General features: G+C 36.2%; 1 protein-coding gene across 1 annotated transcript; it reads right to left on the reverse strand.

Annotated features, from left to right (window-relative positions):
* Positions 1-4,009: 4,009 nt before the first annotated feature.
* LOC101388972 (uncharacterized) lies at positions 4,010-27,738 on the reverse strand. Its single transcript, XM_014794753.2, is given in 8 exon segments — positions 4,010-6,404; positions 6,406-7,837; positions 12,459-12,551; positions 12,852-12,978; positions 15,365-15,423; positions 18,581-18,623; positions 25,557-25,889; positions 27,598-27,738. Coding segments are annotated over 5 exon segments (2,022 nt in total). The 5' UTR covers positions 15,380-15,423; positions 18,581-18,623; positions 25,557-25,889; positions 27,598-27,738; the 3' UTR covers positions 4,010-6,049.
* Positions 27,739-27,907: the final 169 nt, after the last annotated feature.

Genomic DNA, 27,907 nt, shown 5'->3' on the forward strand with positions numbered 1-27,907 from the left:
CTCCAAAATATTGTAGAATGTGCTGTTTTAAGTTTCACTATAATGTATCTAGGTGTGGGTTTTCCCTTAACTATTTTATTTGGTACTACAGTAGCCCTTTCAAGCCAAGATTCTCCTTCTATCTTCATACTTAGGAACTGATTTTTCAAATATTTCCTTCATTTTCTTTCTCATTCTCCTTTTCCCCCTCTCTAGGACTTCTATCTGAATATTAGCATGTCCACTTCTATTCTCCATATTTATCTGCTTTTACTTATTAATTGCTCTTTTTAAATTTTTGCTGCTTTCTAAGAACATTTTTATGATACTCTAGCTCATTCATTCTTCTGTAGTCATCCTATCTGTTGTACTTTTTATTTCAATTATATTTTTCTTAACATTTCTACTTTTGGGGGGGGGGGTGAGGAAGATTGGCCTTAAGCTAACATCTGGTGCCAGTCTTCCTCTTTTTGCTTGAGGAAGATTGTCCCTGAGCTGACATCCTTGCCAATCCTCCTCCACTTTGCACGTGGGATGCCTCCACCGCATGGGCCAATGAGCAGCGTGCAGGTCCACGCCCAGGATCCAAACCTGCAAACCCCAGGCCGCCAAAGCAGAGTTCGCAAACTTAACCACTAGGCCACCAAGCCGGCCCCAATATTGCTACTTTTTTATGACTTCTGGTACTTGTTAAATATTACAGATATCTTCCCTTCTCTTAGAGGATATGCATTACGAATGTTTTAAGTTCTTAGTTCATCTGAACCAATAATTCTGCTTCAGTTGCTGTATCCTGTTCAGTTTATCTATTATAGTAACTAATTAGATGTTTAGTTACTTTGGCCTGTGAGCTAATGTTTCTATGGGGTAATTGCTGTCTTACCTAATAACGTGTGCTGAAAAAGACCCCAAACCAGGCACTTGTTTAAAGAGAGGAGAGGATGAACCCCTGGGTATAGAATGCTAAGTAACACACAACCACTGACTACACTGATTTGCTGCTGTTTCTTCCAGTCAAGGACTCCTTTAAACTCTTAGAAAGCAGCAGTTTCTTTAGGTAATCAACCATCCCTGGGGGGCTGGAATGAAAGTGAGTGAATACATGCTTGAAGGTAGCTGATTAACTCAACATTTTCATGCCCTGAAATTTCCCCACTGATAGAGTGCTGCATGGATTGTTGCTGCGGATTTCTTTGGCAATGGGGCAAGCAATGATAATCCCAAAGTAATGTGGGCAAGAAGCAACAGCAGAATTTAAAGCTTTCCTAATCCGTTCCCGTACATCACCATACAAATGCCTCTGCCCCGTGTTGCCAATCTCTCCACTCCCATTTCTCCCACAGAAACACACCCAACAATCTCAGAGTTGTGTTTTGTTTTTGCTGTTATTCCTCAGATCTTGTTTTACTTTCACTTCTGTAGTGTCTTGAGAATTGATTTTTTGAGAAGGACCTAGCAGCCCACGCAAGCTCACCATTTGTCAGGAATTGGAAATACCCTAAAGAAAGAGCCCCACCCCTTTACCATTCCACCACTGGTAGGACTGATACTTCCTATTGCTATTTGTGTCAGTCACCTCAAATAGCCAAGGATTCCCAGCTCATCCTTAATCCCTCAGACTTTTACTCACAGGCTCTGTATAGCCCCCTTTTGGACTACATTTTCTACCCCTGCCCAACTCTAGAAACCCTGTGCTCTCTGGAACTCACAGTGTCATCAACAAAATTCCCCATGTCCTCAACAATTTCTCAGTGTTTCCCTCTTGCTCTAAGTGAAACCTGGCTCTTCCCTGAAGACTCTGCTTCCACTGCCTCCTTCCTCCCATGGTAGCTGTTTTCTTTTCCCATCCATCATGCCAGTGGGCCTTGGGGAATGGGGGGGAACTGGCTCTCTTGCTACTCATTTTTGCTTCCACATGATTTTCTAAAATTTTTCTACTTTCTAAAAATGCCCAGCTTTGACTCTTAAGACATCAGATACCACCGCCTATTACTACTCCATGAATCACCTCCCGTGTTCCTTAAAGATTTTAGCCTCTGGTTCAGTTAGTCTTTTCAATACTATTTCTGTCATTTTAATATACATGGCCTTTCCAATACCCTTTTCTCTCAGTTCTGTGACCTCCTATTCTCCTGTGTTTTTGTCATCCATCTTACCTTAGCCACTCATTCCCAGATAAATACCTAGATCTGAACATTATCAATAACTACAATGCCTCAGTCAACTGAATTTCAACCACACAACTATTTGAACATCATCCCTATCTTTCTAGCTCACTCACTCTAAAACCCTCCTAACTCCAAAAATTCTTGAGTCCCACCTAGATCTACAACCCATTGAATTTTACAACTTCTTCACTGTCCTTCACCCCCTCACCCCATCACTTCTCTATTTAAATTGTGGCCCATTATTAAAACCCTTGCCTTTTATTGCTTACTTTACCTTTTCTCTGATTAAAACTATAGATAAACATAGCTGGAGAAAAACACATAACCATAAAAATGTAATAAAATTATATGCTAGGTGCATAACCAATTTTACACAGTGTGTATCTCTCATTAAATATATAGGAAAAGTTTGATCATAAGTTCTGACAAAAAGGAGTTATATCTGATCTTAAATACTTAATTATTCAAAAAAGTCAATCATATTTTGAAACATGCACACACATACACACTTATCAAGGAACTATCATACTCTGCTTCACCAAAAAACCTTGAATTTTTTTAGCCATATGCTAAATTGCACTATTACAAATAAAGTTAGTAAAACCTTGCTGTAAGTAGAGTCCAAAAATTCAATTACATAAAATGCAGGTTTTAGCTATTGTGAGGTTAATAAAATACAGTATACAGTATATTTAGTTGGTGTGTACTATCTCAAAGAGCACAAAATATAGCTAATAATACACTACTGAGAAAGTCCCAAATGATCATGAATCTGTCACTTCTTCACCTCTTTCCCCACAAAAAGAAAAAAATTTTAGCCTATTCCCCTTGAAAAGGAGACTGGGTTTCTAGAAGAGAGTACCCAAATGCCAATTATTATATCTAATGCTTCATTACTGGACATATTAATATTAACATGGGCTTTTGTCATAAGAAAAATCATATTTATCTTGTTTTATAACTAGAGAATGACTAAACATTACATCAAATCTACATTATTTTAATCTTGAGTGCTTTTAGTAATCTATCTTACAAAATGTTCTGTAATTTATTTCTCAGTTTTTGTAAAATTCTTAACAACACTTTAACACATTATTAGAGTGAAAAATGAAGTGACTTTCTTTACTAGAAAGTAAGTATGATTTGGCTGATGGGCTTAAAAATGAGAATTTGCTTTGCTCCAAGATACATGGGGGATGCTTTCCATCAAGTAAACATGATAAGTCTGCAATGCCAAGATTTTGATGAAAATATTTCTAAAATAGATGACAAAATCATTTTAATCCAAAAACATTATATTGGTAAAGACATAATATAATTAACAATATTTCAATGTTTCCAAGCCTTCCAAAGTATACTATGCTAAACTAGGTGCCTCTAAGAGAAAGAGTAACAAGGCATAATTAATAGTCATTTGATAAATATTGATTAAAGCTTTTTGGTATATTTCTCAGAAACTGAGAAAAAAGATGACTGCATAACAAATCCTTTTCCAAGTCTGGTGCCTTCCAATTTTTTGCTCACAACACAGTTAAAGGACAGCTTACTTGAGTAATCCACTGATTATTAAAAGTATTTTTAATCATAGAGCACTAAGTGATTATTTTGTATATATCCAGGAAGGAGTTGAAAAAAAAATGACTAATGTTATAATAACAAATCCCTTCTATTCTTATTTATATGAACATGGTTTCTGGGTGCTTTCAACTATTAAAAACAAAAACACAGGATTGGAACTGATGCTCAATTATCTCATTCTAGCAATAAGATATATTCGTTTACTAATACATGAACTATATGAAAAATAGCCCCATTCATTTTTAAGAGATGTATATTTAAAAAATATTAAACATACAAAGTAATTTTAATACAAATTTATACTACTTTATTTTGACCTATTGCTTATGTCCACAGAAAACTTTTAAAGTTTAAAATTTCAATTTATATACATTTTTATTACATAGAATTATGCTATAGTGATCAATAAGAATTTCAAGCATAAAAATATATGATAAAATTTCGTGAGAAATGAATACAAATATGATTAAAGAGAAAAAGGAATATAAAATTTGTTAAAGCGTTTATTCATGTACACATCTGATAGTGTCCAATCATTAGGTGTTTAGATTCCCTTGGGATATTTAAAGTAGTGCCTTACTAGTTTAATTTTAAAATGAAACATAACATTATGCCAGAAATTAGAAACTTTGCATCTGTTTAAGCCCATGATGAAATATTTATACATTAACTTTAAAAAATTTACAAGGTATAAATAGTTCTTCAAAATTTCCTTAGGAGACACATTAGCTAAAAATGTTGGAAGACTCCTAAGTCATAGTCTCAGAGTGGAATTGATGAGTCTTACTGTATCTTTTGTTTTTTTCTGCTGAGGAAGATTCACCATGAGCTAACATCTGTGCCCATCTTCCTCTATTTTGTATGTGGGTTGCCACCACAGCATGGCAGCCAACGAGTGGTGTACGTCCATGCCCCAGAACCGAACCGGGGCTGCTGAAACAGAGCACACCAAACTTACCACTAGGCCACGGGGCTGGCCCCTATTGTATCTTCTCAAAGAAATGCTTCCCTCAAGTACTCTTAAAATTTTAATGTAATTTAAAAAATCAGTTCCTCAGTCACAGTAGCTACACCTCAAGTGCTGAACAGCCATGAGTGATTAGTGGCTACTATAGAGGACAGTGCAGATACACAACATTTACATCATTGCAGAAATTCCTATTGGACAAATGCTGTTACAGGAATTCTATATTTTCTTAAGATAGAATTTTGGTATAATACGTAAAGCCCATTATCCCAATACCATAGGGTGCATAGTTCATTATTTCCACATTTTTGCGATGTCACCTTTATAATATGCAAAGGTCCTACAATTATATGGTTGTTCCTGGGCTCTCTATTCTGTTTTACCTATTACTATACCAATAATAGAGTTTTAATTATTCCAGCATTACAATAAATTTTGATATCTGATAGGGGGTGTCTCCTTCTAATCTGTTATTTAAAAATTTTTTCTGTTATTTATAGATCTTTTCCTATATAAAAATCAGTATGTCAAGTTCTGGGAGTTTTAATTGAGGCTGCAATGAATTTACAAATTAATTTGGAGGAAAACTGACACCTTTATAATATTGTCTATTCCTTTATTACTCAGGTTTCTTTTATGACCTTCAATGTTTTATAACTTTCTGCACATATTTTAATTAGGTTTACTCATACACATTTTCAAGTTTTGTTTTGGGTTACATTTTTAGTTTGATACTGTTGGCATAATGAAATGCTATTGATTTTTGTATGTTAACTACCTCATTGGGAGTTTGTCAACTGGGCTTTCTATATATATGCATATCATTTGCACATAATGACAATGTTAATGCCTAATAGTTATAGAATACTAAATGATATCATGCGCTGTTATACGTCATTTGTAGCTATTAGCTCATGTAATCCTTTTAAGAATGCTGGGGTGGGCACTATTATTATCCCCATTTTATACAGAGGTTAAGTAATTTACAAAAAGTCACACTGCTATTAAGTGGCAGAGCCAAGATTCAAACCATGACCTTAACCTTTGTTTTACTTTCAATCTATATTATGTATTTATTTTTCTCATGTTTGTTTCATTGACTAGTTCATCTAGTACTACTGGACAAATAGTAGTGATAGAAGGCATTCACATCTTATTCCTTACATTAATGGTCATGCTTCTAAATTTCATTGCTAAGTACAATGTTTCCTGTAATTTTTTGTGGGTCCAGGCTTTTCACAACACCAATGGTCTTTTCCCTCAGTGTGAATCTATCTGTGTTTCATAAATTTTGAGTTTTTGCTGAAGGCTTTTTAACTTTTATAGTGTTTTGCTGAAGAATGAATTTTTAGATGAGCTATGAGATTGAATTTCTACTGAAGATTTTCTGACACTCAGAGCATTCAAAGGATTTATACTGACTATGAATTTGTTGGTGTCTAATGAAGTATGAGTTCTGTATGAAAGTTTTCCCACATTCATCACACTGATAGGGCTTCTCACCTGTGTGTGTTCTCACATGTAGAGCAAGGGCTGAAATTCGAGAGAAGGCCTTCCCACATTCATTACACTTACTGTATTTCTCACCTGAATGACCTTGCACATGTATAGTAAGAGATGCTTCTTGAGAAAAAAGCTTCCCACATTCATTACATTCAAATGCTTTCTCACCTCTATGACTTCTCATGTATAATAAGTAATGAATCTTGAGAGAATGCTTTCCCACATTCATTATATTCATGGGGTTTCTCCCCTGTATGACGTCTCAGATGAAGCGTAAGAGATGAGATACGAGAGAAGGCTTTCATACATTCATTACATTCATAAGGTTTCTCTCCAGTGTGAATTTTCTAGTGCTCAATGAGATTCTGCTTATGTCTGAAGGCTTTTTCACACTTAGTACATTCATAAGGTTTTTCTCTAGTATGAATTTTTTCATGCTCAGTGAGATTCGATTTGTGACTACATGCCTTCCCACACTGCTTACATGTATAAGGTTTCTCTCCAGCATGAATTCTCTGGTGTCTTATAAGGTTTGACATCTGAATAAAAGCTTTTCCACATTCATTACATTCAAAAGGTTTCTCTCCAGTATGAATTTTCTTATGTGTAATGAGATTTTCCTTTTGACTGAAGGCTTTTCCACAATCATTACATTCATAAGGTTTTTCACCTGTATGATTTCTCATATGTACAGTGAGAGATGAGCTTCGGGAGAAGGCTTTCCCACATTCATTACATTCATAAGGTTTCTCACCTGTATGACTTCTCATATGTATAATAAATACTGAGCATTGAGAGAAGGCTTTTCCACATATATTACATTTATAGGGTTTCTCCCCTGTGTGACTTCTTATGTGTAGAGTAAGAGATGAGATTCGAGAGAAGGCTTTCCCACATTCATTACAGTCATATGGTTTCTCTCCAGTGTGAATTTTCTCATGCTCAATAAGGTTTCGCTTCTGGCTGAATGTCTTTCCACATTCATTACATTCATAGGGTTTCTCTCCAGTATGAATTTTCTCATGTTCAATGAGATTTGATTTCTGGCTGAAAGCTTTCCAACATGCCTTACATGCATAGGGTTTTTCTCCTGTATGAGTTCTATAGTGTCTAATGAGGTTTGACATGTGAATGAAAGCTTTTCCACATTCATTACATTCACAGGGTTTCTCTCCTGTATGAATTTTCTGATGTGAACTGAGGTTTTCCTTCCTGCTAAAGGCTTTCCCACATTCGTAACATTCATAAGGTTTCTCTGCAGTATGAATTCTCAAATGTCTGATGAGATCCAACTCCTGAATGAAGACTTTTCCACACTGAGCACACTTAAAAGGGGCTAATGCAATAGAGCATGACCTAGGGCAAGATTTTCCAGTTTTATTACATTCATGATGTTTCTTTATTACACAGGTTCTCCCATGATTAAGTAAGTCTAAATTATGTTTCATACTCTTTCCTGAAGAATCACATTTATAGAGGCATATCCTTGTAAAATTAATGTCTGAGTTCACAGGAGACATTTTTCCAACTTTTTTAACTTCATTGCCTTTCTCCTCAGTCAAGGTTTTCTTAAATATGGTTGTAACTCCTTTCACAAATCTTTGCTGTTCTGTTTCCATTTGCTCACCAAGTTCCCAGTCTTCTAAAGAGGAATAAAAAATAACTTATAAAAATTTCCATCATTATATTATTAATAAAATTTCAGAAATGAATTAATGTGAAATTGATTCTTTCGTTTCATGACTTGTCTCCCAAAATAAAAGAAATCTCAAGTGCAAATATTCCACATCACCTTGTTTTCAGAAAGAAAACTCCTTAGAAGATTTAGGAATAGAAAAAGTAACTTGTATGAGTATAAAGATTTTTGAATGCTTTTCATGTGACTTTGCACAGTGCAGAAATCAGGGAAATAAACAGATCAAAAAGTGACAAATGACAAGATGAAAATGTAAAATTATATACAATCAGCAGAATCCATCTAGGATGACTGCAAAAAAAGTAGAATGATCAGGTGAATCATCAAAGAATAAGTCATGCAATTAAAAATGACAGATTGAAGAACATGCACTTATATACACTCACTTCCAAAATTCCACTAAAATAACAGAAGAGAAAAAAATATATATAACTACAAGGACAAATCATTGGAGAAAGTACAAAAGAGGATAAGCTATGTCCTATTTTTAGAAGCTGGAAAATTGAGGGAGGACTGTTCATGGACAGTAAAGCTGAGGAAAGTGAAATGAAGTACTTATAAAGAATAATGTGAAGAAGTTGATTTGTGCCACAAAAGCCAAAATGTCTCAGGAATGGGTAGAACAAGGTACCTCAAAAGGTGAGCATGAAGGCTATGGCTAAAAATAGTATATAGAGCAGTTGCATTTCCCACCCTATAGAACTCATAGTAACTATTTTTCCACACCAGAAGATCAAGTTACATTTCATACAGAAACTGAATCAGAGAGGTGCCAAGGACAGCCTATAAGGAAGGAAGAACAAACAGGAAGATTAAGTGAAAATTTACATATTGAATGGCAAGACTTCCCCCACCCCAGTCCCTTCTACTTGCCATCCCCCAGAATACTGACAACCAGAAGTATACCTGTATATAAGAGATGGGAGAACTCTTTCTGAGGAAATTGAATAGACTCAGGGAAAAGACACAGACATACTGAATACCTGTACTTGCTTCTCACCCCAAAAATGCCCGGGTCCCTGCCCAGTAACACCACAGTGAAGCCCACTAGTTAATAAGAGTCTTGCCCAGATACACAATTCAAATCAGTTCTTTTTTCATGCATTGTACTTAAAGAACAGCCAGGGGTCACCAAACATGTGAGAGATGTCTTTCTTTAAATATCTGGCAGTAAAAAAAAAGAAACAGGAAGTAGCTGAAGAAATGTGAGAAAATGGAGCAAATCAGGGAGAAAAAGAAAGCTTAAAAATAACAGTAACAATATTGTAGAAAGCCCAAGAGAATGGAACCATCAAAGATGTCCATAATGGCAGTATAAAAAAAAAGAACAAACATAATAAAAAAGCACCTTTGGGAATTAAAATTGTGGTTAATAAATTTAGAAAGTTCAAGAGAAATTTAGAAAATAAGGGTTAGGAAATCTCCCAGGAAGAAGAACTAATACAGAAACAGATTCAAAATAAAAGAAACTATGCCCTCCTGAAAAGCACAAGATTTTGATGTTGTTAACAGGTGAATTTTACTAAAACCTTAAGATTATACCATTCTTATTTAAACTGTTCTAGAGCAGTGGGTCAGCAAACTACAGCCCATGGACCACATCCACCTGTTTTGTAAGTAAAGTTTTAGTGGAATATAGCCACACTCATCAGTTTATGTATTATCTATGGCCACTTTCACTACAACAGCAGAAATGAGTAGTCAACAAAGCCTAAATATCTACTATCTGACCCTAAAAGAAGAGTTTGCTGACCTCTGTTCTAAAGAATAGAAAAAGAAGCTTCCAAAATCTTTTTATGAAGAAAACATAATAACAGCAAATTTTGACAAAGAATGCAGAGACCCATAAAGGACAGATCTCCTCAATGTATATTGAGATAAAATCTAAAAGAAAAGCTTAACAACTAGAATCCAGTAGTATATCATAAGAATAAGACACAACCAAGTAGAATTCCTGGCAGAATTACTGCAAAGGTGGCTTAATGTTCAAAACCTCCACAAAAAAAATTATTAAAAAATAAATGGAGAGATACCACGTTCATGAATGGAGGACAAAATATAGTAAAGATGTCCACTGTCCTCTGATTTGTAGATTTAATGCAATCTCAATCTAATTCTCAACAGTTTTTTTCTGTGGAACTAGATAAAGTGATTCTAAAATTTATATGGAAATACAAAGGACATAGAAGAGCCAAAACAATCTGGAAGAAGAAAAACAAAGTGGAAGGACTTGCTCTACTAGATATCAACACTTATTAAATCAGTTTACTAGTGGCACAAGATAAGACAACTAGAATGATAGAAATGAATAGAGCACCAGAAATAGATTCTCATGTGTATGGGTACTTGACTCATGAGAAAGGTGGCACACCAGAGCAGCAGGGAAAGAATGGTCTTTTCAATAAACTGTGCTGCATTATCTGGATACCCAGGTGCAAATAAGTGAAACTTGCTATCTGTCTTACACCATATGGAAAAACCAATTCCATGTAGACTGCAAACCTAAATTTTGAAGGCAAAACAGTAAACCCTTTAGAAGATAATGTCAGAGAATATCTTCATGAGCTCGGGTTAGGAAAATAATTTTTAAACAGGATATACAAATCATTAATTTTAAAATAAAAGGTTTACAAAACTGACTATATTAAACTTAAGAAGATCTGTTCATCACAAAATGCCATGAGGAAACAGAGAAAGCAAGCTATAAAATGGAAAAAGATTTGTGCAGCACATACAAGCCACAAAACACTCTTATCCAGAATATAAAAAGGTTCTTTTTCAACTTAACAAGAAAAAAACAATTCAGTAGAAAAATAGGTAAAAGCCTTGGATTAACAATTCACAAAATGGGAAAGTCATACATAATAAACGTATGAAAAGGTGTTTGACCTCACAGGTAAGCAGAAAGAAGCAAATTAAAGCTACAATGAGATATCACTCATATATTCAACAGAATGGCTAAAAATAAAAAGACCAATAATAGTAAATGTTGGCAAGTCTGTGGAGCAACACTTCACACTTACAGTGAGAATATACTGGAACAAACATTTTGGAAAATGCTCTGGCATTATCAAACTAAAGTTGAAAATACACATAACCCATTATGCTGTAATTATACTCCTAAGTATATAACTGACAGAAATGCATGCACATCTGCATCAGGAGGTATATACAAGGATGTTCATAGCAGCATTATTTATAACAGCTATAAATTGGAAACCACTCAAATTTCCATCAATAGAATGGATAAAAAAGTTGTGGTATAGTGATGCAAAGGAAAACTATTCAGCAATAAAAATGAATGAACTAGTTACATATAATAGCATGAACAAATCATGCAATTATAATATTGAGCAAATGGCAGCAAGCATAAAAAATACATATATGATCCAATTTACAGAAAGTTCAGAAAACTAAACCATAATCTTTAGGATTGCATAGTTAAGTTATAAAACTAGGAAGAAATAATGGGGCCGGCCCGATGGTGTAGCAGTTAAGTTCGCACATTCCGCTTCAGTGGCCCAGGGTTCGCTGGTTAGGATCCTGGGTGCGGACCTACTCACCACTCATCAAGCCATGCTGAGGCGGCATCCCACATAGGAGAGCTACAGTTCTACAACTATGATACACAACTATGTACTGGGGCTTTGGCGAGGAAAAAAAGAAAAAGAGGAAGATTGGCAACAGATGTTAGCACAGGGCCAATCTTCCTCAAAAAAAAAAAAAAAGAAGAAGAAATAAGGAGAGTGATTACCATAAAAGTCAGGATATTGTTAAATTCAGGATGAAGGGTAGGAATAGAGATTGTAAGGCATCAGTGAAGGACTTCTGGGGAGCTGGCAATGTTCTATTTCTTCACCAGGGTACTGACTACATGGATGTCTAGTTAATAGTAATTTGTTTAAGTTATACATCTATGTTTTATGCTTTTTTGATGTGTTTGTTATACTTCACAATATAAATGGTAAAAAAAAAAGTGCAGAAGGGTAGTAAGGCTGGAAATGGGCTAGCAGGAAGGCAGCAACTTTTATAACAAAACGGGGGTGGCATGGGAGAGTTTTTATAGTATGATGATAAGTAATGGGAGATATGCCTGTAGCTCTAAATTTATGATTCTGAAGCATTTCACAATGGATGCAAAGAGCTAAAAGAGAAAGAAATGAAAAATGAACCTACATGTCAAACGGTTTTGGTAAGACTGTAGAATTTTGAAAGACTGAATACATAAGCAGATAACTAGATGAAAGCAGGAGGAGGTAAAGAATGAGAATGCAAGTAAAAGGGAAAATAATCGTGAAAACAAGGTTGTAAAGGAAGTGGGGAGATTTGGCATCCAGAATATAAGGAAGGTTAATCCTCTAAATTTCAATAAAAAGAGAGCCCTGATGTATAAGAAATATCTAGAAGTGCCATCTAGGTATCTGAGGAAGTTATATCAACTGCCACTTGAAAGACTAGGCCCTTTAAGAAAATCACACTGGAAAACGTTTCAGAGGTGTTATCCTCTGAACACCTCTGCAGAGGCAGTCATGTGACTGCACCATGCACACATGCATCACTGACTCACCTGAACGTCTTCTGAACATTCCTTCCTCTACAACCCATGGCTCTTCTTCCTGCTCCAACTTGAAAATGATATCTGGTTTGGTGAGCTGATAGCCTGTTTATCAGAAGATATATGACTTGGGTATTAACATGAGGGAGAAAGTACCATCTCAGAATTTAGGCTGAGTATGGGAAGCTACAGGGCTTCTGATGAATGAGGAAGGTGTAGTTTCTAGAGAGGCATAACGAAATTTCCTGTGAAATGCAACAATGGCTGGAATATATACTATCATGTGAACAAAGGAAATAAGAATCTTTCAATCTGACAAATCAAGGTTATACTCCCCATACCATTTAAAGGCCTCTCCTATTTCAGAAATGGAGAATCTGATTTTCACAGAGAGATTATCCTTACCTACTATTAATAGGTTGTTATAGTTCTCCAGCATCACATCCCTGTACAGATTCCTCTGAGCAGGTTTCAGTTGTTGCCATTCCTCCTGAGTAAAGTCAATAGTCACATCCTTGAATGTTACTGTTTCCTGTAACAACATATTCCTCATCAATTTGAGAATACTGAGTGACATCTTCTGAAAGCATTCAGGGGTCAGAATTCATAAAAAGCTACATAGATGCCTAATATTTATCTAGTTTTATTTTGTATTCTAGAAGAGAATAAGTCATATAGGATATTTTCTATAAGCACAGGTTTATTCGTTGCTTCGGCCAACTTAAAGGTACATTATCTGCTATCTGTGAGAGAGAAGATCCTATACCGGGAAATGACAGAGATGGAACTGAGGAAGAGATGGCTATGTGAGTCACTGGGACAGGGAATAGGGCAAAGGGTGCTGGTGGCAGAAGGTGGTAAAAGGGAGATAATGAAATTCTGGACATGTAAAACTCAAGTTTTCTACAGAACAACCAGGTAAAGAGATCCATCTGACTGTTAAACATGTTAATCAGGAGCTCGAGTAGGGACTAGAAAGGGAATGAGTAATTTGATAATCATCAGTCTGTAACTGGTAGCTGAAGCCACTGCAGTGGGATGTGATCATTCACTGAGGCTATGCTGAATGGGATGAGCAGGGGAGGCACCAAAAGAATGGACTAGAAAGGGAATGAGTAATTTGATAATCATCAGTCTGTAACTGGTAGCTGAAGCCACTGCAGTGGGATGTGATCATTCACTGAGGCTATGCTGAATGGGATGAGCAGGGGAGGCACCAAAAGAATTCTAGAAACAACCATCACTTAAGAAACAAAGGGGGCCGGCCCTGTGGCTTGGTGGTTAAGTGCGCGCGCTGCGATGCTGGCGGCCCGGGTTCGGATCCCGGGTGCGCATCGAAGCACCACTTCTCCGTTCATCCTGAGGCCGAGTCCCACATACAGCAACTAGAAGGATGTGCAGCTACGACACACAACTATCCACTGGGGCTTTGGGGGGAAAAAATAAAATAAATAAAATCTTTAAAAAAAAAAAAAAAAAAAAAAGAAACAAAGGAAAAGGATTCATTAATGGAAAATTGTTTTTATGTTGTCAGAGGATTTTAATTAGCATCATGAGAAAATAATATAATGAAGCTAAGGAAAATATTTTAGATTTCTTAAAAAAAAAAGTCATGAAGACCAGATTTTAACCTCCCCTCTCATAAAACTAAGAAACCAACAAAAAAACAAAAACCTAATTTCCAAAAGAATGTCGAATAAAAAAAAACATCTTCATCTGTAATGGAAACAAGAAAGTGAGGCATCCACATATCCTATGCTTGGAAGACTTTCTTACAAAAATACTACAAATGGGATGAGATAGAAAGAAATCACCAAGATGTGAGTCATCAGTACTGTTTCTGAGAAAGAAATGAGGCAGACATCAATTGAACATTAAATGGTACCAATCACTGCTCTTAGCAACTTACATGTACAACTCATTGATTCTCAAAAACCACCATCCAAAGAGTTAGCCTCATCTTTAGGTGATAAAACTGAGGCACTGACAGTTTAAGTAATTTGCTCATGGTCATAAAAAGTGGTGGAGCCAGGATTGAAACCTGTCTTTTTACCTCTAAAGTCTGTGCACTTAACCTCTACATTATCAGAGGTAACTAACAAGGACACATGGACAAAGAATGGTTGGTTTGTTTTCTCCCAGGAGGTGGAGAATGAGGAAAGTAAAGAAAGGGAAATGAGGCAGTAAAGAAAGAACTATTTGATATGTTTGAGTATAAGTATTAACTGATGGAGAAAGGTTTCAGAAGACACAGGAAAGATGAGATCAAGAACAGAAAAAGAGGGGCCGGCCAGGTGCCGCAGCCGTTAAGTGCGCTCGTTCCGCTGCAGGGCCCCAACTTTGCAGATTTGGATCCCGGGCGCGCAGAGACGCACCGCTTGTCAAGCCATGCTGTGGCCGTCCCATATAAAGTAGAGGAAGATGGGCACAGATGTTAGCCCAGGGCTAATCTTCCTCACACACACACAAAAAGAACAGAAAAGACAATATCTTTGAGAGGAGGAACACTTCATTTTCTGAGACCAGAGTAAAGAAGGTATGGGGAGAGCTCTGGATCACAACTTCAAAATCATGCCAAAGCATTTTACTTTGTGCCCATTAAAATCCTTTATTTTCTTCTGAGAAATTAATGAGCTTTTTAATGGAAGACAGCATAAACTAGGTAATGAATTTTGTTAATTTTATGTCCCAATTTGTTTTTCCTATGAAGGTCAGATTCAAATTTGAAGCTCAATTCTAAATTAACTTATTTCTCTATATTCTAATTGTAATTTTCTCCTGGTCTTAATCATTTATATTTTTTCCTGATGGGATTTTTATCCATTTAGGGTTTTTCATCTTATTATTGAGATTATTGTGACCCACTTTATCTGCAGTACAGAATAAGACAATAAAAGAAACACATCATTTAAACTCACTTGGGATTTGGTCATTTCTTCTTCTTCCTGGGCGAGTCAAGAATCCGGAAATGGCCAAGCTGCGTGATGGGTGGAAAAGAAGCCATGAAAAATCAGGCTTGCTTTGTAGCTGTAGACAAGTCAGGCAAGAAATCTCCAGGTAAATAAGTTCAATCACCTTGTGGGCGAACAATCTTAAGACCTATCAAAAAGCTAAGAATAACCACACTGTTTGGAGGCACCAATATGTACAAGCATGACTGACAAAAGCCTATGGAGCTTCAATGTGAATTTTTAAAATTATTTTAAGATTAGAAGTATAATTCACAAAGTATTTTTAAAGACCACTCCAGACTTTTGTTTTTTTTAATCTATCTATCCAATCTCAAACTTATAGTAAAGTTGCAAATATAGTAGAAAGAGCTTTTTTTTCCCCGAACCACTTGAGAATAAATAGCTGACCTAATGCCACATCACCTCTGAATATGCTATGTATTTCCCACAAACAAAGACATGTCCCTACATAACCACAACACAATTACCAAAATCAAGAAATTAACATTAATACATTACTATCATCTACATCAGATCCCATTCAATTTTGCCAATTGTGTCAATAATGTCCTTTGCACTAAAGGATCCAGTTCAGAATCACGCATTGTGTTCATGTCATGTCTCTTTAATCTCCCTTAGCCTGAAACAGTTTCTCAGTCTTGCCCTGACTTTCATAATCTTGACGCTTTTGATGATTATAAGCTAGTCTTCGGAGAATGTCCCTCCGATGGGGTTTTCTTTAGTGTTGCCTCATAATCAGGTTATGCATTTTGGAAGGAATGCCACAGAAGTGACGCTGCATTCTTCTCAGGGCATATCAGGAGGCACATGATGACAGCCTGGCCCATTACTGGTGATATTCTTTTTGATCAACTAGTAAGATGTATCTGCCAGCCTTCTCCACTATAAAATTACTCTTTTTCCCTTTGTAATTAATAAGCATTTTATGGAGGGAGTATTCTGAGACCACATAAACATCCCATTCTTCATCAAATTTTCAATTTATTAATTTATATCAGTATGGACTTGTGATTTCCTATTTCATTCAAAGCCTATAATCTATTACTATTATTATTTATATTAATGTTCAGTTTGTCCCAGATTTGGTAAGTGGGAACCCCTTCTCTCTGGCTCCTGTGGCCTTTTTAACAAGTCCCTATCATTCTTTGAGCACTTCCTTACTTTCACGTACAAGATGTTCCAGGCTCATATTGTATTTGCCCTGCCCCAACACTGGAATCAATCATTTCTTCAAGGAGCCCTGGTTCCTATTAGTGGGGGGAATGGTATTTAGAGGCCATGATCTGGGTGCTAGTGTGCTCACTGCTATCAGGAGTCACTGCTCCCAGGTCCTCTCAGTGGACAAAGCTAATGAATATAAATAAATACACACATAGATTGCATACACACATTTACATCTATATTTTTACATCTGTATATATAATTAAAATTATAAGTTCACACTAATACTTCCAATTCTAATCTAAAACCCCTGGGTTCATTCTAGTTTTGTCCATTTTCATATGTGTAACTTCCTTCTCTGACAAATATTTGTTCTGTTATCCTTAAAATATATATATACACATATATATGTGTGTGTATACAAAATACATTGATTATTCTCCCTGAAAGTAATCAAAATCCCATTGCCACTGCCATACTCTCTCCTCACCGTGCTCAGGCTCCAGCACACTGCTCTGGCCATCATGGCTTCACTGGCATGTATGCCTACCTCGCTCAGCTCCACCTAATGGCTTTAGGATTAAATCATTAGGAGAAAAGAAAGTGAAGAATCTTTCGCAGCTAGGTTAGAGAGATGTATTGTAAGAAGGACTCAACCCACTGTTGTTGGCTTTAAAGATGGAGGAAGGGGGCCATGAGCCAAGGAATGTGGGCCCTAGAAGCTGGGAATGATCCTCAGCTTATAGCCAGCAAGAAAATGGAGACCTAGGATCTACAGACGCAAGCAACTAAATTCTGCCAATAACCCAAATAAGCAGGAAACAGATTCTCCCCTAGAGCCTCCAGAAAATAACAGCATTGCTGACACTTGATTTTAGTCTGGTGAGACCTGTACTGGACTTCTGACCTATAGAACTGTACGATAATAAATTTGTGTTGTTTTAAGTCACTAAGTTCGTGGGAATTTGTTACAGCAGCAAGAGAAAACTAACACAATGGTCATTTAATTTTCAAGAAAGGTACCACAGACATCTACTGTTGAAAATGCTATGTGTAACAAAATCGTACTGAAACAACTTGATATCCATATAGGGAAAAAAAAAAAAAGAACTTCAACCCCATCTGACACCATGAACAGAAATTATTCAAGATAAATCCTAGACTGAATATAAAAAGCTGCAATTATAAAGCTTCTAGAAAAAAAATATAGATAACTATCTAAATATCTTTCCAACTTGGCAATAGACAACAGTTTCTTAGAACACAGAAAGTAATAACTGTAAAAGGAAAAAATTGATAAACTTTATAAAAAACAACACTCCTGCTCATCAAAACACATTATTAAAAAAATGACTGGGGGGGGCCTGCCCGGTGGCGCATGCGGTTAAGTGCACGTGCTCCACTGCGGCGGCCCGGGGTTCACCGGTTCAGATCCCGGGCGCACACCGACGCACTACTTGGCGAGTCATGCTGTGGCAGCGTCCCATGTAAAGTGGAGGAAGATGGGCATGGATGTTAGCCCACGGCCAGTCTTCCTCAGCAAAAAAGAGGAGGATTGGCAGATGTTAGCTCAGGGCCCATCTTCCTCACAAAAAAAAAAAAAATGACTAGGAAACCCAAAGGCTAGGAAAAATATTCACAGAGCATTTGTCTGACAGAGGCCTGATATCTAGGATATATTAAGAACTTACATAACTCAACAATCAAAATATGAACAAATCAATTAAAAATGGAAAATTTGAGCAGTTCACAAAGGGAAATGTTCAAATGGCCAATAAGCATATAAAAAAGTAGTCAACATCAATAGTCATTAGGGAAATGCAAATTAAAACCACTATGAGACACTACAGAACACCAATGAGAGAGATACCCAGAAGGACAGCACTGAATGTTGGTGAAAACGTAGGGCAACTGGAACTCCCATACTCTGTTGTTAGGAGTGTAAAATGGTACAACTACTTTGGATAAAGGTCTGGCAGTTTCTTATAAAACTGAACTTACACCCATACACTATGTCCAAAGAATTCCACTCCTAGGAGTTTACCTAAAAGAAATGGAAACATACATTCATAAAAAGACATGTCCAGGAATGTTTATAATAGCATTATTCATAATAGCCAAAACCCTAGAAATATCCTAGAAGTCCAACAACAGGAGAATGGATAAACTGTGATATAGTCATACAATGGAATATAACTCAGCAATAAGAACTACTAAGACACACCACAAATACACACCCACACACACATTACAACATGGATGAATTTTAAAAACATACTGAGTGAAAGAAGCATTACACAAAAGAATATTCTATGATCTCATTTATGTGAAGTTCTAGAAGAGACAAAATTAATCTACAATTGAAAAATATCAGAACAGTAGTTGCTTCTGGATATGGGGATGGAAACTGGGCAGGAGCAAGAGGAAACTTTCTGCGATGATGATATTTTTCTTTACTTTGATAGGATTTTGGTTTGCACAAGTGTATCAATTTGTCAACATTCTTCAAATGGTAATTTTAAGATGAGTGTGTTTCATTGTATATTAATTTTACCTAAAAAACTGTAACTAAATATTCAACTTTAGTTAGTGATCTGCATGTTAAGTGTTTGGGGTAAAGTATACTGCTGTCTGCAACTTACTTTGAAATACTTCAAAAAATGAATCAGGGGCTGGCCCCATGGCATAGTGGTTAAATCCAGCACACTCCGCTTCAGCAGCTCGGGTTTGCAGGTTCGGATCCCAGGTGTGGACCTACACCACTGGTCAGCCATGCTGTGGTGGCGACCCACATACAAAACAGAGGAAGACTGGCACAGATGTTAGTTCAGGGCTAATCTTCCTCAAGCAAAAAAAGAGGAAGATTGGCAACAGATGTTAGCTCAGAGTGAGTCTTCCTCTCCAAAAAAAAAAAAAAATCAATTCACGGATGAATACATAGATGGATAGATGGTTAATTATTTGATAAAGCAAATATAGCAAAATATTAATTGTAGTATCTAGGTGGTGAATATATGGGTATTCATTGTACAATTATTTTAGTTTCCTATATGTTTGGAAATTTTCATGTAATATAAAAAGATAACTATCAACCTATAATTCTACACTCAGCAAAAATATCTTTTAAGAATGCGGGGGTTTTAGACAAATAATGACTGAGAGAGTTTTCAATAACAGACCCTCCTAAAGGAAACTGTGATGGCTGTACTTCAGGTGGAAGGAAAGTGATGAAAGAAGAAAGACTTTGGCAAAGGATGTAGTACACTTATGTGGAATTAAACAGTCAGTTCAGAAAACAGTTATAAGAATGTCTCCATACGTGTGTGTGCATTATTTTAATGCTTATGTTAAAAAATTTACCAGGACATTCTTAAATGATCAAAGTCTAAACTTAATTAACATTTTTATTTTCTGCCCAGCAGTCCAATGATGTTAGACTACTTCAACTCCAGTCACTTCTCCTGCCAGCTTATAAGCTATTATTGTGGTATTTTTAAATTATGTATCTGTGTGTATACAGATACACACACATATATACATATATAACTAAAATATACCACAATGATGACATTTAAGTTGGTAAAAGTAATGATTGGTGTAAAAGTATTCTAACATCATTATACTGCCGCGCAGGAAAAATGTTAATTAAGTTTAGACTTCGGTAACTTAAGCATGTTCTGTTAAAGTTTTAGCAAAAGTACCAAAGTAATGCAAATAGAATGTATACCTTCCAAAAGAGTAGCAAATAAAGGAAGGGGAGGGGAATCAATCTAAAGAAAGAATAAAGGGAGAAATGGAAACCTTAAGAAGTTATATGTGATATATATATATGTGTGATATATATCACATCACAAAATAAAATGGTAGAAACAAATACAAATACGTCAGTAAATGTCTGACTGGATAAAGAAACAAAATCTAACTATATGCTGTTTTCAGGAGATATATTAAAGAACTATAGAGAAAGGCTAAAAATGAGAGAACAGAAAAAACATAAGGCAAAATACTAATCAAAAGAAAGTTGGTGTAGCTATATTAATATCAGATAAAATAGACTTTTTTTTTTTTTTTTAAAGATTTTATTTATTTATTTTTCCCCCAAAGCCCCAGTACATAGTTGTCTGTCACAGCTGCACATCCTTCTAGTTGCTGCATGTGGGACGCGGCCTCAGCATGGCTGGAGGAGTGGTGCCTCGGTGCGCACCCGGGATCCGAACCCGGGCCGCCGGCAGCGGAGCGCACGCACTTAACCGCTAAGCCACGGGGCCGGCCCCTAAAATAGACTTTTAAGCATAATTATAAAGAGATCACTACATAGTGATGAAACGTTCAAATCTCCATGAAGATATAAAAATTCTAAACTTGTGTTACTAAAAACACACGTAAATGAAAATTAGTGAAACTACAAGGAAAAATAACATCACAGCCATAGTTGGAGATTTAACTTATTTCTTTTAGTAACTGATAGATGAAAGACACAAAATCAGTGAAATTATAGAAGATTAGGACAAAAAATTTATAAGCTTTATCTAATGGATATATTTTTTTTAAATACTATACACAATAACTGCAGAAGACAAATTATTTTCAGAGACACACTGAATACTCAGAAAAATTAGACATATATTTGGCCATAAAGCAAATCTAAAAAAATTCCAATGGACTAATTTTATACTGCCCACAAATGCAGTTATGTTAGCTATAAGTCATCAGAGGATAATTAGAAAAAAAACTATATGATTAAGAAATATCCTGCTAAATTACTTTAGAAAGAAATCATAGCAGAAATTTAAAAGTATTTAAAACTGAATCATGAGGCTACTATATATCAAAATTTGTAGGATGTAGCCAAAGTAGTACCTAGAAGAAAAGTTATAACCTTAAGAATTTATATTAGAAGTATAAAAATTAATTACCTAAGTATCCAACTTAGAATGTGAGGGAAAAAATGGCAGAATAAACCAAAAGAAAGTTAAATTCTTTTGGTAGGTCATCCTGAAGTCGACTCAATTTTCCCCACTGTACTGGAACCTCTAAAGCAAGTTCCCAAATAACATTATAAAATATAATTCCTGTTAACTGAAAAACTGGGCTTCACCAGCCAATGGTTTTACCATGCATGATTTCTCCTCACTCACCTAGACTCTTGTCACTCGTCCTTCAACCATGTCTTTCTTTCTCATGATCCAATAAGGAAATAATAATGGGCTTAGAAACTACCATCTTGCATATAGTAAAAGATGAGGAATTGGTCAGGGTCTGGCTGTTCAGTAATTGAGGCCCATTTCCATGATAATCAGGGAAGCAAGGCCATCCCAGGAAGGGCTAGAGAAAGGTATGCAAGATGAGAAAATAAAGCAATGGGCAGAGTTGTCTCTGTACAACTGCAAAGCTCTAACCATTTTCTGAGAACATAGAGCAAAGCTTCACAGATTCACAAAGGGAAAAACAAGATGTTCCAGGTGGTAGATTTAAAATTTTAGAAAGAAGATGTCCTTCTCTAGCCAGATGAGATCCCTCTAGTTTTCCAACATACAATCTGTATACAAACTCCTCTGAGTTCAATTATCTCTACTTTTCTTAGAAGTCTTGAAGGTCATTGGCCCCTGCAATGACAAGTTCTTAATCACCCAAAGCCAAGGTCAGATCCAAGAGGTGGCCATCATGACTGAGGAACTATTCAGTTATGTTTCAGGATTCCGACAAGTGCAGAATGGTTAAAAAATTATGATGATCAATAGGTCAGTAGGTACTATGTAACCTTTAATATGTACATCCCAATAAAACATATGCCATATTAACAAATTTTAACAACTTAGTCAAAAATATTCAAAATGTATTATATCATTACTTCAAAACACTAATGATCTGTTTTTAAATATTATGAACATTTAAAAGGTATATGAATTTTATTGCAATACTTTGTTTCAAAATGTGAAAAAAGCAGATTATAAAATAGTATGTACTACAGGATACCATCATATATGACCATATAAATATCTGAATGGCATTTGGAAAGATAAACCTAAAATGTGGTTATCTCTTGGTTGTGAGACTATTGGTGATTTTTTAATTTTTCTTTTCATTAAGTTTATTTCTGAATTTTTCAATAATGGCCATTTATTATGCTCAAGAACATATATATTTTTCTAATATTTTTTTATATTTGGTTAAATGAAAGCTATTTGCAAATAACAAGAGAAGGAATAAACAGATAATTTTTAAACAACTGCTATATTTTTATTAAATGGAGTTTACTGTGATTTCCCAAAACTTGAATGAGTTTTTTGTTTTGTGAAATATACAGTTATGTGTTCAATTCCTGCCTAGAAAGTAATGACTGCAAGTTATTTGAGCCTTTTGTTACCTAAATCAGTGCTGGTCTATTTAACTTTACTTCCAAACCAGCCCAGTTGGACAAACGATCCCAAACAGCTATCAAGTCACCTCATTCAACTATCTTCAATTTTAATTTAATTAATAAGATCATCAAAATAAAAACTGCGAGTAAAACTGACTCACAAAATCCATTAATATCAAGAGATCCCTTGAGTTCTTTGTATTTTGGATATTATATTTTGGAATACCTCCCTCCTCTAAACTTCCAGAACATGCATTTGTAACTTGGTAATGACTTTTATATACTCAGAGTTACTTCAGTATAGCTTTTATCTTCTTTGCTAGGCTAAAAACAACTTTTCATCTTTGTATCTTTGTTAAGTACCTAATACCAAGTACCTAGTACCCTGAATATTATAATAATTTGATAAATGTCCTCATTTTTAACCAAACTCTTCATTTTCATTGATTTCTCAGAAGTAACAACCTGACAGGTACCCATAAGTGAATGCATAAGAATGTTCATGGGAGTATTATTCATTATATTGAAAAAATGGCAACATAATATTCATCAGAGAGGAATGACAAATTGTGATAAATTAAAAAAATGGAACACTATCAATACAGTCATTCACGTTTATGATATAGAACATCAATAATCAACATGGATAGATGTCTCCAATATAATACTGAGTAAATATTTAAGATTCATTTTTGTTAATTTAAAATGTATAATCTTTATAAACCCAAGTTTATTGGATGTATAACATTCCATTGCATGTGTACCACAAATTACCTAACTTTGTTAAGGATATATATTTGAAAAGATCATCTCAAAAATTCTCCTCAGAAAGTGGCTAATTCCAGGTCTAGGACAGGGAAGGTACAATGTTAAGTCTGGAACATCTGTGTCAAAAAGTAAGGAAGTGCTCAAAGATAAATGGGGACAGGAGCCAGCTTGAGAGGCCAGATTTGGGACAATTTGAGCAACACAAAGAATGATGATAATGGGCTAAAATATTTTGTTCCTTGTACTAAAATACTTTGAATGGAAAAAAAAAAAACCTATGAACTATAGTGATACTCAAAAGAGAAAAAACAGAGGTAGAGAGGGAAAGGGGGGAAAAGGCAAAGCTTTTTTATACAAAAGAAGGAATGATAAAAATCACCATTGCAACCCCTAATTTAATAATTTATTTAAGCAAAGATCATCAATGGATGCTAAAACCATTAGGTAAAGTTATATGTGAAATGGTCTCAAAATATCCCCATCAGATTACTTCTTGACTTACAAAGAAAAAAGGTAACTTTTACCATGGAGAAACCAGGTGCACACACTACTTGAACCAAAGTGATCAAATTTAGTATCAACAAGAATGGATCAAACTTAAATTATGTGCTTCTTGATGTGATATAATAGGAAGAACACACCACCACCCATAGTATTCTTGCCAAATATATTTAAACTTAACCTAATCACGGCAAAAGAAACAAATCCAGAATGTTAGACATTCTACAAGACATATGTTCTAGACCTTCAACTCTTCAAAAATGTCATTGTGAAACACAAAAAAAGGTAAGGGGAACACTGCTCTATACTACAGAAACTAATAATAAGCCCTCTCTTGAGGAAACAGCAAGATGGCGGCCATTTGTAAACCAATAAGGCATTCTCACCAGGACCCAAATCTGCCCATACCTTGATCTTGGACTTCCCAGCCTCCAGAACTGTTAGAAATAAATGCTTTTTTTTTTTTTTATTTAAACAAAAAACAAAGACACACCCATCCAATGCAATGTATGACTTTGATTTGGATTGTAGATCAATTTTTAAAAAGGACATGTAGGACATTTGGGGAACAACTGGGGCAATTTAAATACAAATTATATATTAGATGATATTATGAATCACTGTTAAATTTCTTATGTGTATTCATGATATTGAGGTTATACAGGAGAACAACCTTGTTCCTAGAGATGCATGTTGAAATATTTAGTGGTGAAGTATATGATGTCTACAGCTTACTCATAAATGTTGAGCAAAAAACAAAGAAAAATATGTAAATAGACATAGATTAAGCAAATAGTACAAGATGTTAAAAACTGGTGAATCTAGGTGAACTATATACACTGTACATATTATACTTTTAGTTTTCCTATAGCTTTAACATTTTTCAAAATAAAAACTTAGGGGGGCCGGCCCCGTGGCTTGGTGGTTAAGTCTGCGCGCTCCGCTGCTGGCGTCCCAGGTTCAGATCCCGGGTGCACACCGACGCACCGCTTCTCCGGCCATGCTGAGGCCGCGTCCCACATGCAGCAACTAGAAGGATGTGCAGCTATGACATACAACTATCTACTGGGGCTTTGGGGGGAAAATAAATAAATAAATAATCTTAAAAAAAAAAAATGGTTAAAAAATAAATAAATAAAAAATAAAAAAAAAAATAAAAACTTAGGGAACAATAATTATAAAAATACCAGAGTGCCTCAAATACTTTCCCAGGACCACTGATTAAATGCCTGACTCACAGGTACTGGTATAAACCCTATCTATTGGAAAAAGGTTAAAATCATTTGCCAGCATCGACAAAGACTCTCAAAGAAAATGATCCAGTGCCAGGAAAGAGAACGTACTTACCAGTGCTGTTCATGGGCAGCCACTACCACAGGGCTGAATCCAGTTGCTGGGCTGAAGAGATAACTAATTCTTAGAGGTCTGCAAGGTCAAAACGGGTCATAACGACATAAATCTGAAACAGCCAGCTGATAAGGTACCTGAGGCCTATGAAAAATTATTGCCTGAGTATCCCTTTCTCTCTGCAGTCTTCCTAAGGGGCATCTTTTTTTGGATTTTGCCTCCTTCCACAGCGTTTAAGTTCCTTGGCTCACTTTCTTGCTCCAAAATCTTCAACGTCTCCGTTTTCTTTTGAATTTTAAAATTAAAATTTAAATGCACAAGTAATATGTTTTCCTTGTAAAGAAAAAAAAAAAGAGAGATTATCAGTAATGCTTAAAGTCCCCTTTGATATTTCTCCCTCCTTACCGTCAGTGCTCTCTTCTCACCCCAAAGGTTGCTATTGACAGGAGTTTGGTGTGTATCCTTCCATAAAATACATACTATTTTTTATATTAAATATATCACATAGTATGCTAAAAAAAAAAAAAAAGACCTCCTCAGCTCCTGCAGTCTGTATTTCTAATGGTCTTAACCTTTTTTGGGTTAAAGTACCTCTTTGTGAATCTGATAAAACTGCCTGTACTTTCTTTGGGGAAAAAAAAAAATTCACATTATATCTACACATACGAAATGCCACAAGTTTAATATATAACAAGAAGCCCATCCCTTGGAATCTATTCGTCTCAGGTTAACAGTTCCTATTTTTTACTTTTAAACAAAATAGCCTCCTTTTTCTTGCAAGCAGTCATCACAAATATTCAGAAGCCAAGAGAGAACCCAGAATCAAACAGATATGGCTTGAGATCAATGCATGCTGTCTAATCCGAAACCAGAATGTGTCACCTCTAAAAACAAACCAATCTACATCTCTCCTGTACACCCTAACAAAATTCTTGCTCCACTTGGACACTCTGACCCACTCTAAGTCAGTGCAGTTGACCATCTTTATTTCACATAGCTATACTGGATCATGCACACAGGTTCATTCCCTCAGCAATCCCGGTCACCAAACTTGCTACTCCAGTCACATTACCCAGAAGAGATCAAAGTATTTAGTATACGGTCCTGAATGTCAGAGCAAGTTTTATTAATTTTTTTCCCCCTGGAGGAGTGGCGGAATTACAACTCTATCTCCACTGTCCTGGAAGTTTAAAAGTTTGTGATGATTCGGAAAAAAAAAAAAACGACCGTGAGTTCTTAAAGTAAGTGAAGACAAGTTCAGGCTTATCAACAAACCATATAGCCTTAAGTTCCTTTCTCCCTGTGAGCCAAGGTTTGCTCATCAGAAAACGGGGACAAGGGTTTGACCTAGAATTCAGGAAATCCGACTAACGCTGGACTCTACTAAAATTCACTCTTCTTATGTATAAAGTTATTTTATTATTTTATTAGTCGATGGCCTCTCAACCTGACCCAATAATGTCCCCCTAAGAGTAGAAAAGAATGGATGCCTACTCTGGCTGTGGCAGAGGAAAAAGCAGTTACTCTGGGGCTGGCTTTGAAACCATCTTTCTTAAAAAAAAAAAAAAAACTATGCTAATTTTGCATTTTCCCCCATAATACATGTATTTGATCCAGTAGAAAAATTATGTTTAAATTCTTTGCCAGATAAACTGATAACCTTTTCCAGATCATCAGTGTTCAAGAAAGAAATGACCATCCATTGTCTTTTTCAGTCACAGGCATGCTCGCTCTTTCGCTAGTCGAACTCCTACAGACGCTCTGAAATACAGGCACGGGAAAAGCACATTTATATCATCACCAGTCACGAAACCACACTCAATTATGGACACAAACCACACAGCAGAGGTCCCTGACCCTGTCAGACAATCCCGTACACTTATAAAATGCTATTACCATGCGGCTCCAAGCACGAATCGCCTCACACCCCTCAGCACGTAGAATCACACACAGGCAGAAACACAACCATACAGCCGGCCACTGAGGGACTCCCAGTCCGCCCGACAACATCTCGCGTCGTCTCGCACACATTCACACACACCAAAGGGCCTGGCAGGGCACACAGAGGGTCTCACTCCGGTCCGAGGCTCCGGCTGGTCGGTTACCGCCCCGCTCCAGTTCCCCCCCAGCACCTGCCGGCGGGTCCCACATTCTGACGCAGTAAGACCCGCGGACGACTCATCGCTCCCTGTCTGAGGCCGCAACCGCTCCAGTAGATTGCGCCCGACGCCTGCGCACTGAGCTCAGGCGGGCACTCCCAGAAATCTCCGGGGCGCGGCCGTTGGGGCGAGCCGGTTCTAGCAGCGGGGTCCACAAACCCAGCTGAGGGTTAGTAGCCTCGGTCTCCTAGC

The sequence above is a fragment of the Ceratotherium simum genome, chromosome 33, assembly GCF_057802395.1.
Source record: "Ceratotherium simum simum isolate JZ-2026a chromosome 33, ASM5780239v1, whole genome shotgun sequence".
In the NCBI taxonomy this organism is placed as follows: Eukaryota; Metazoa; Chordata; class Mammalia; order Perissodactyla; family Rhinocerotidae; genus Ceratotherium; species Ceratotherium simum.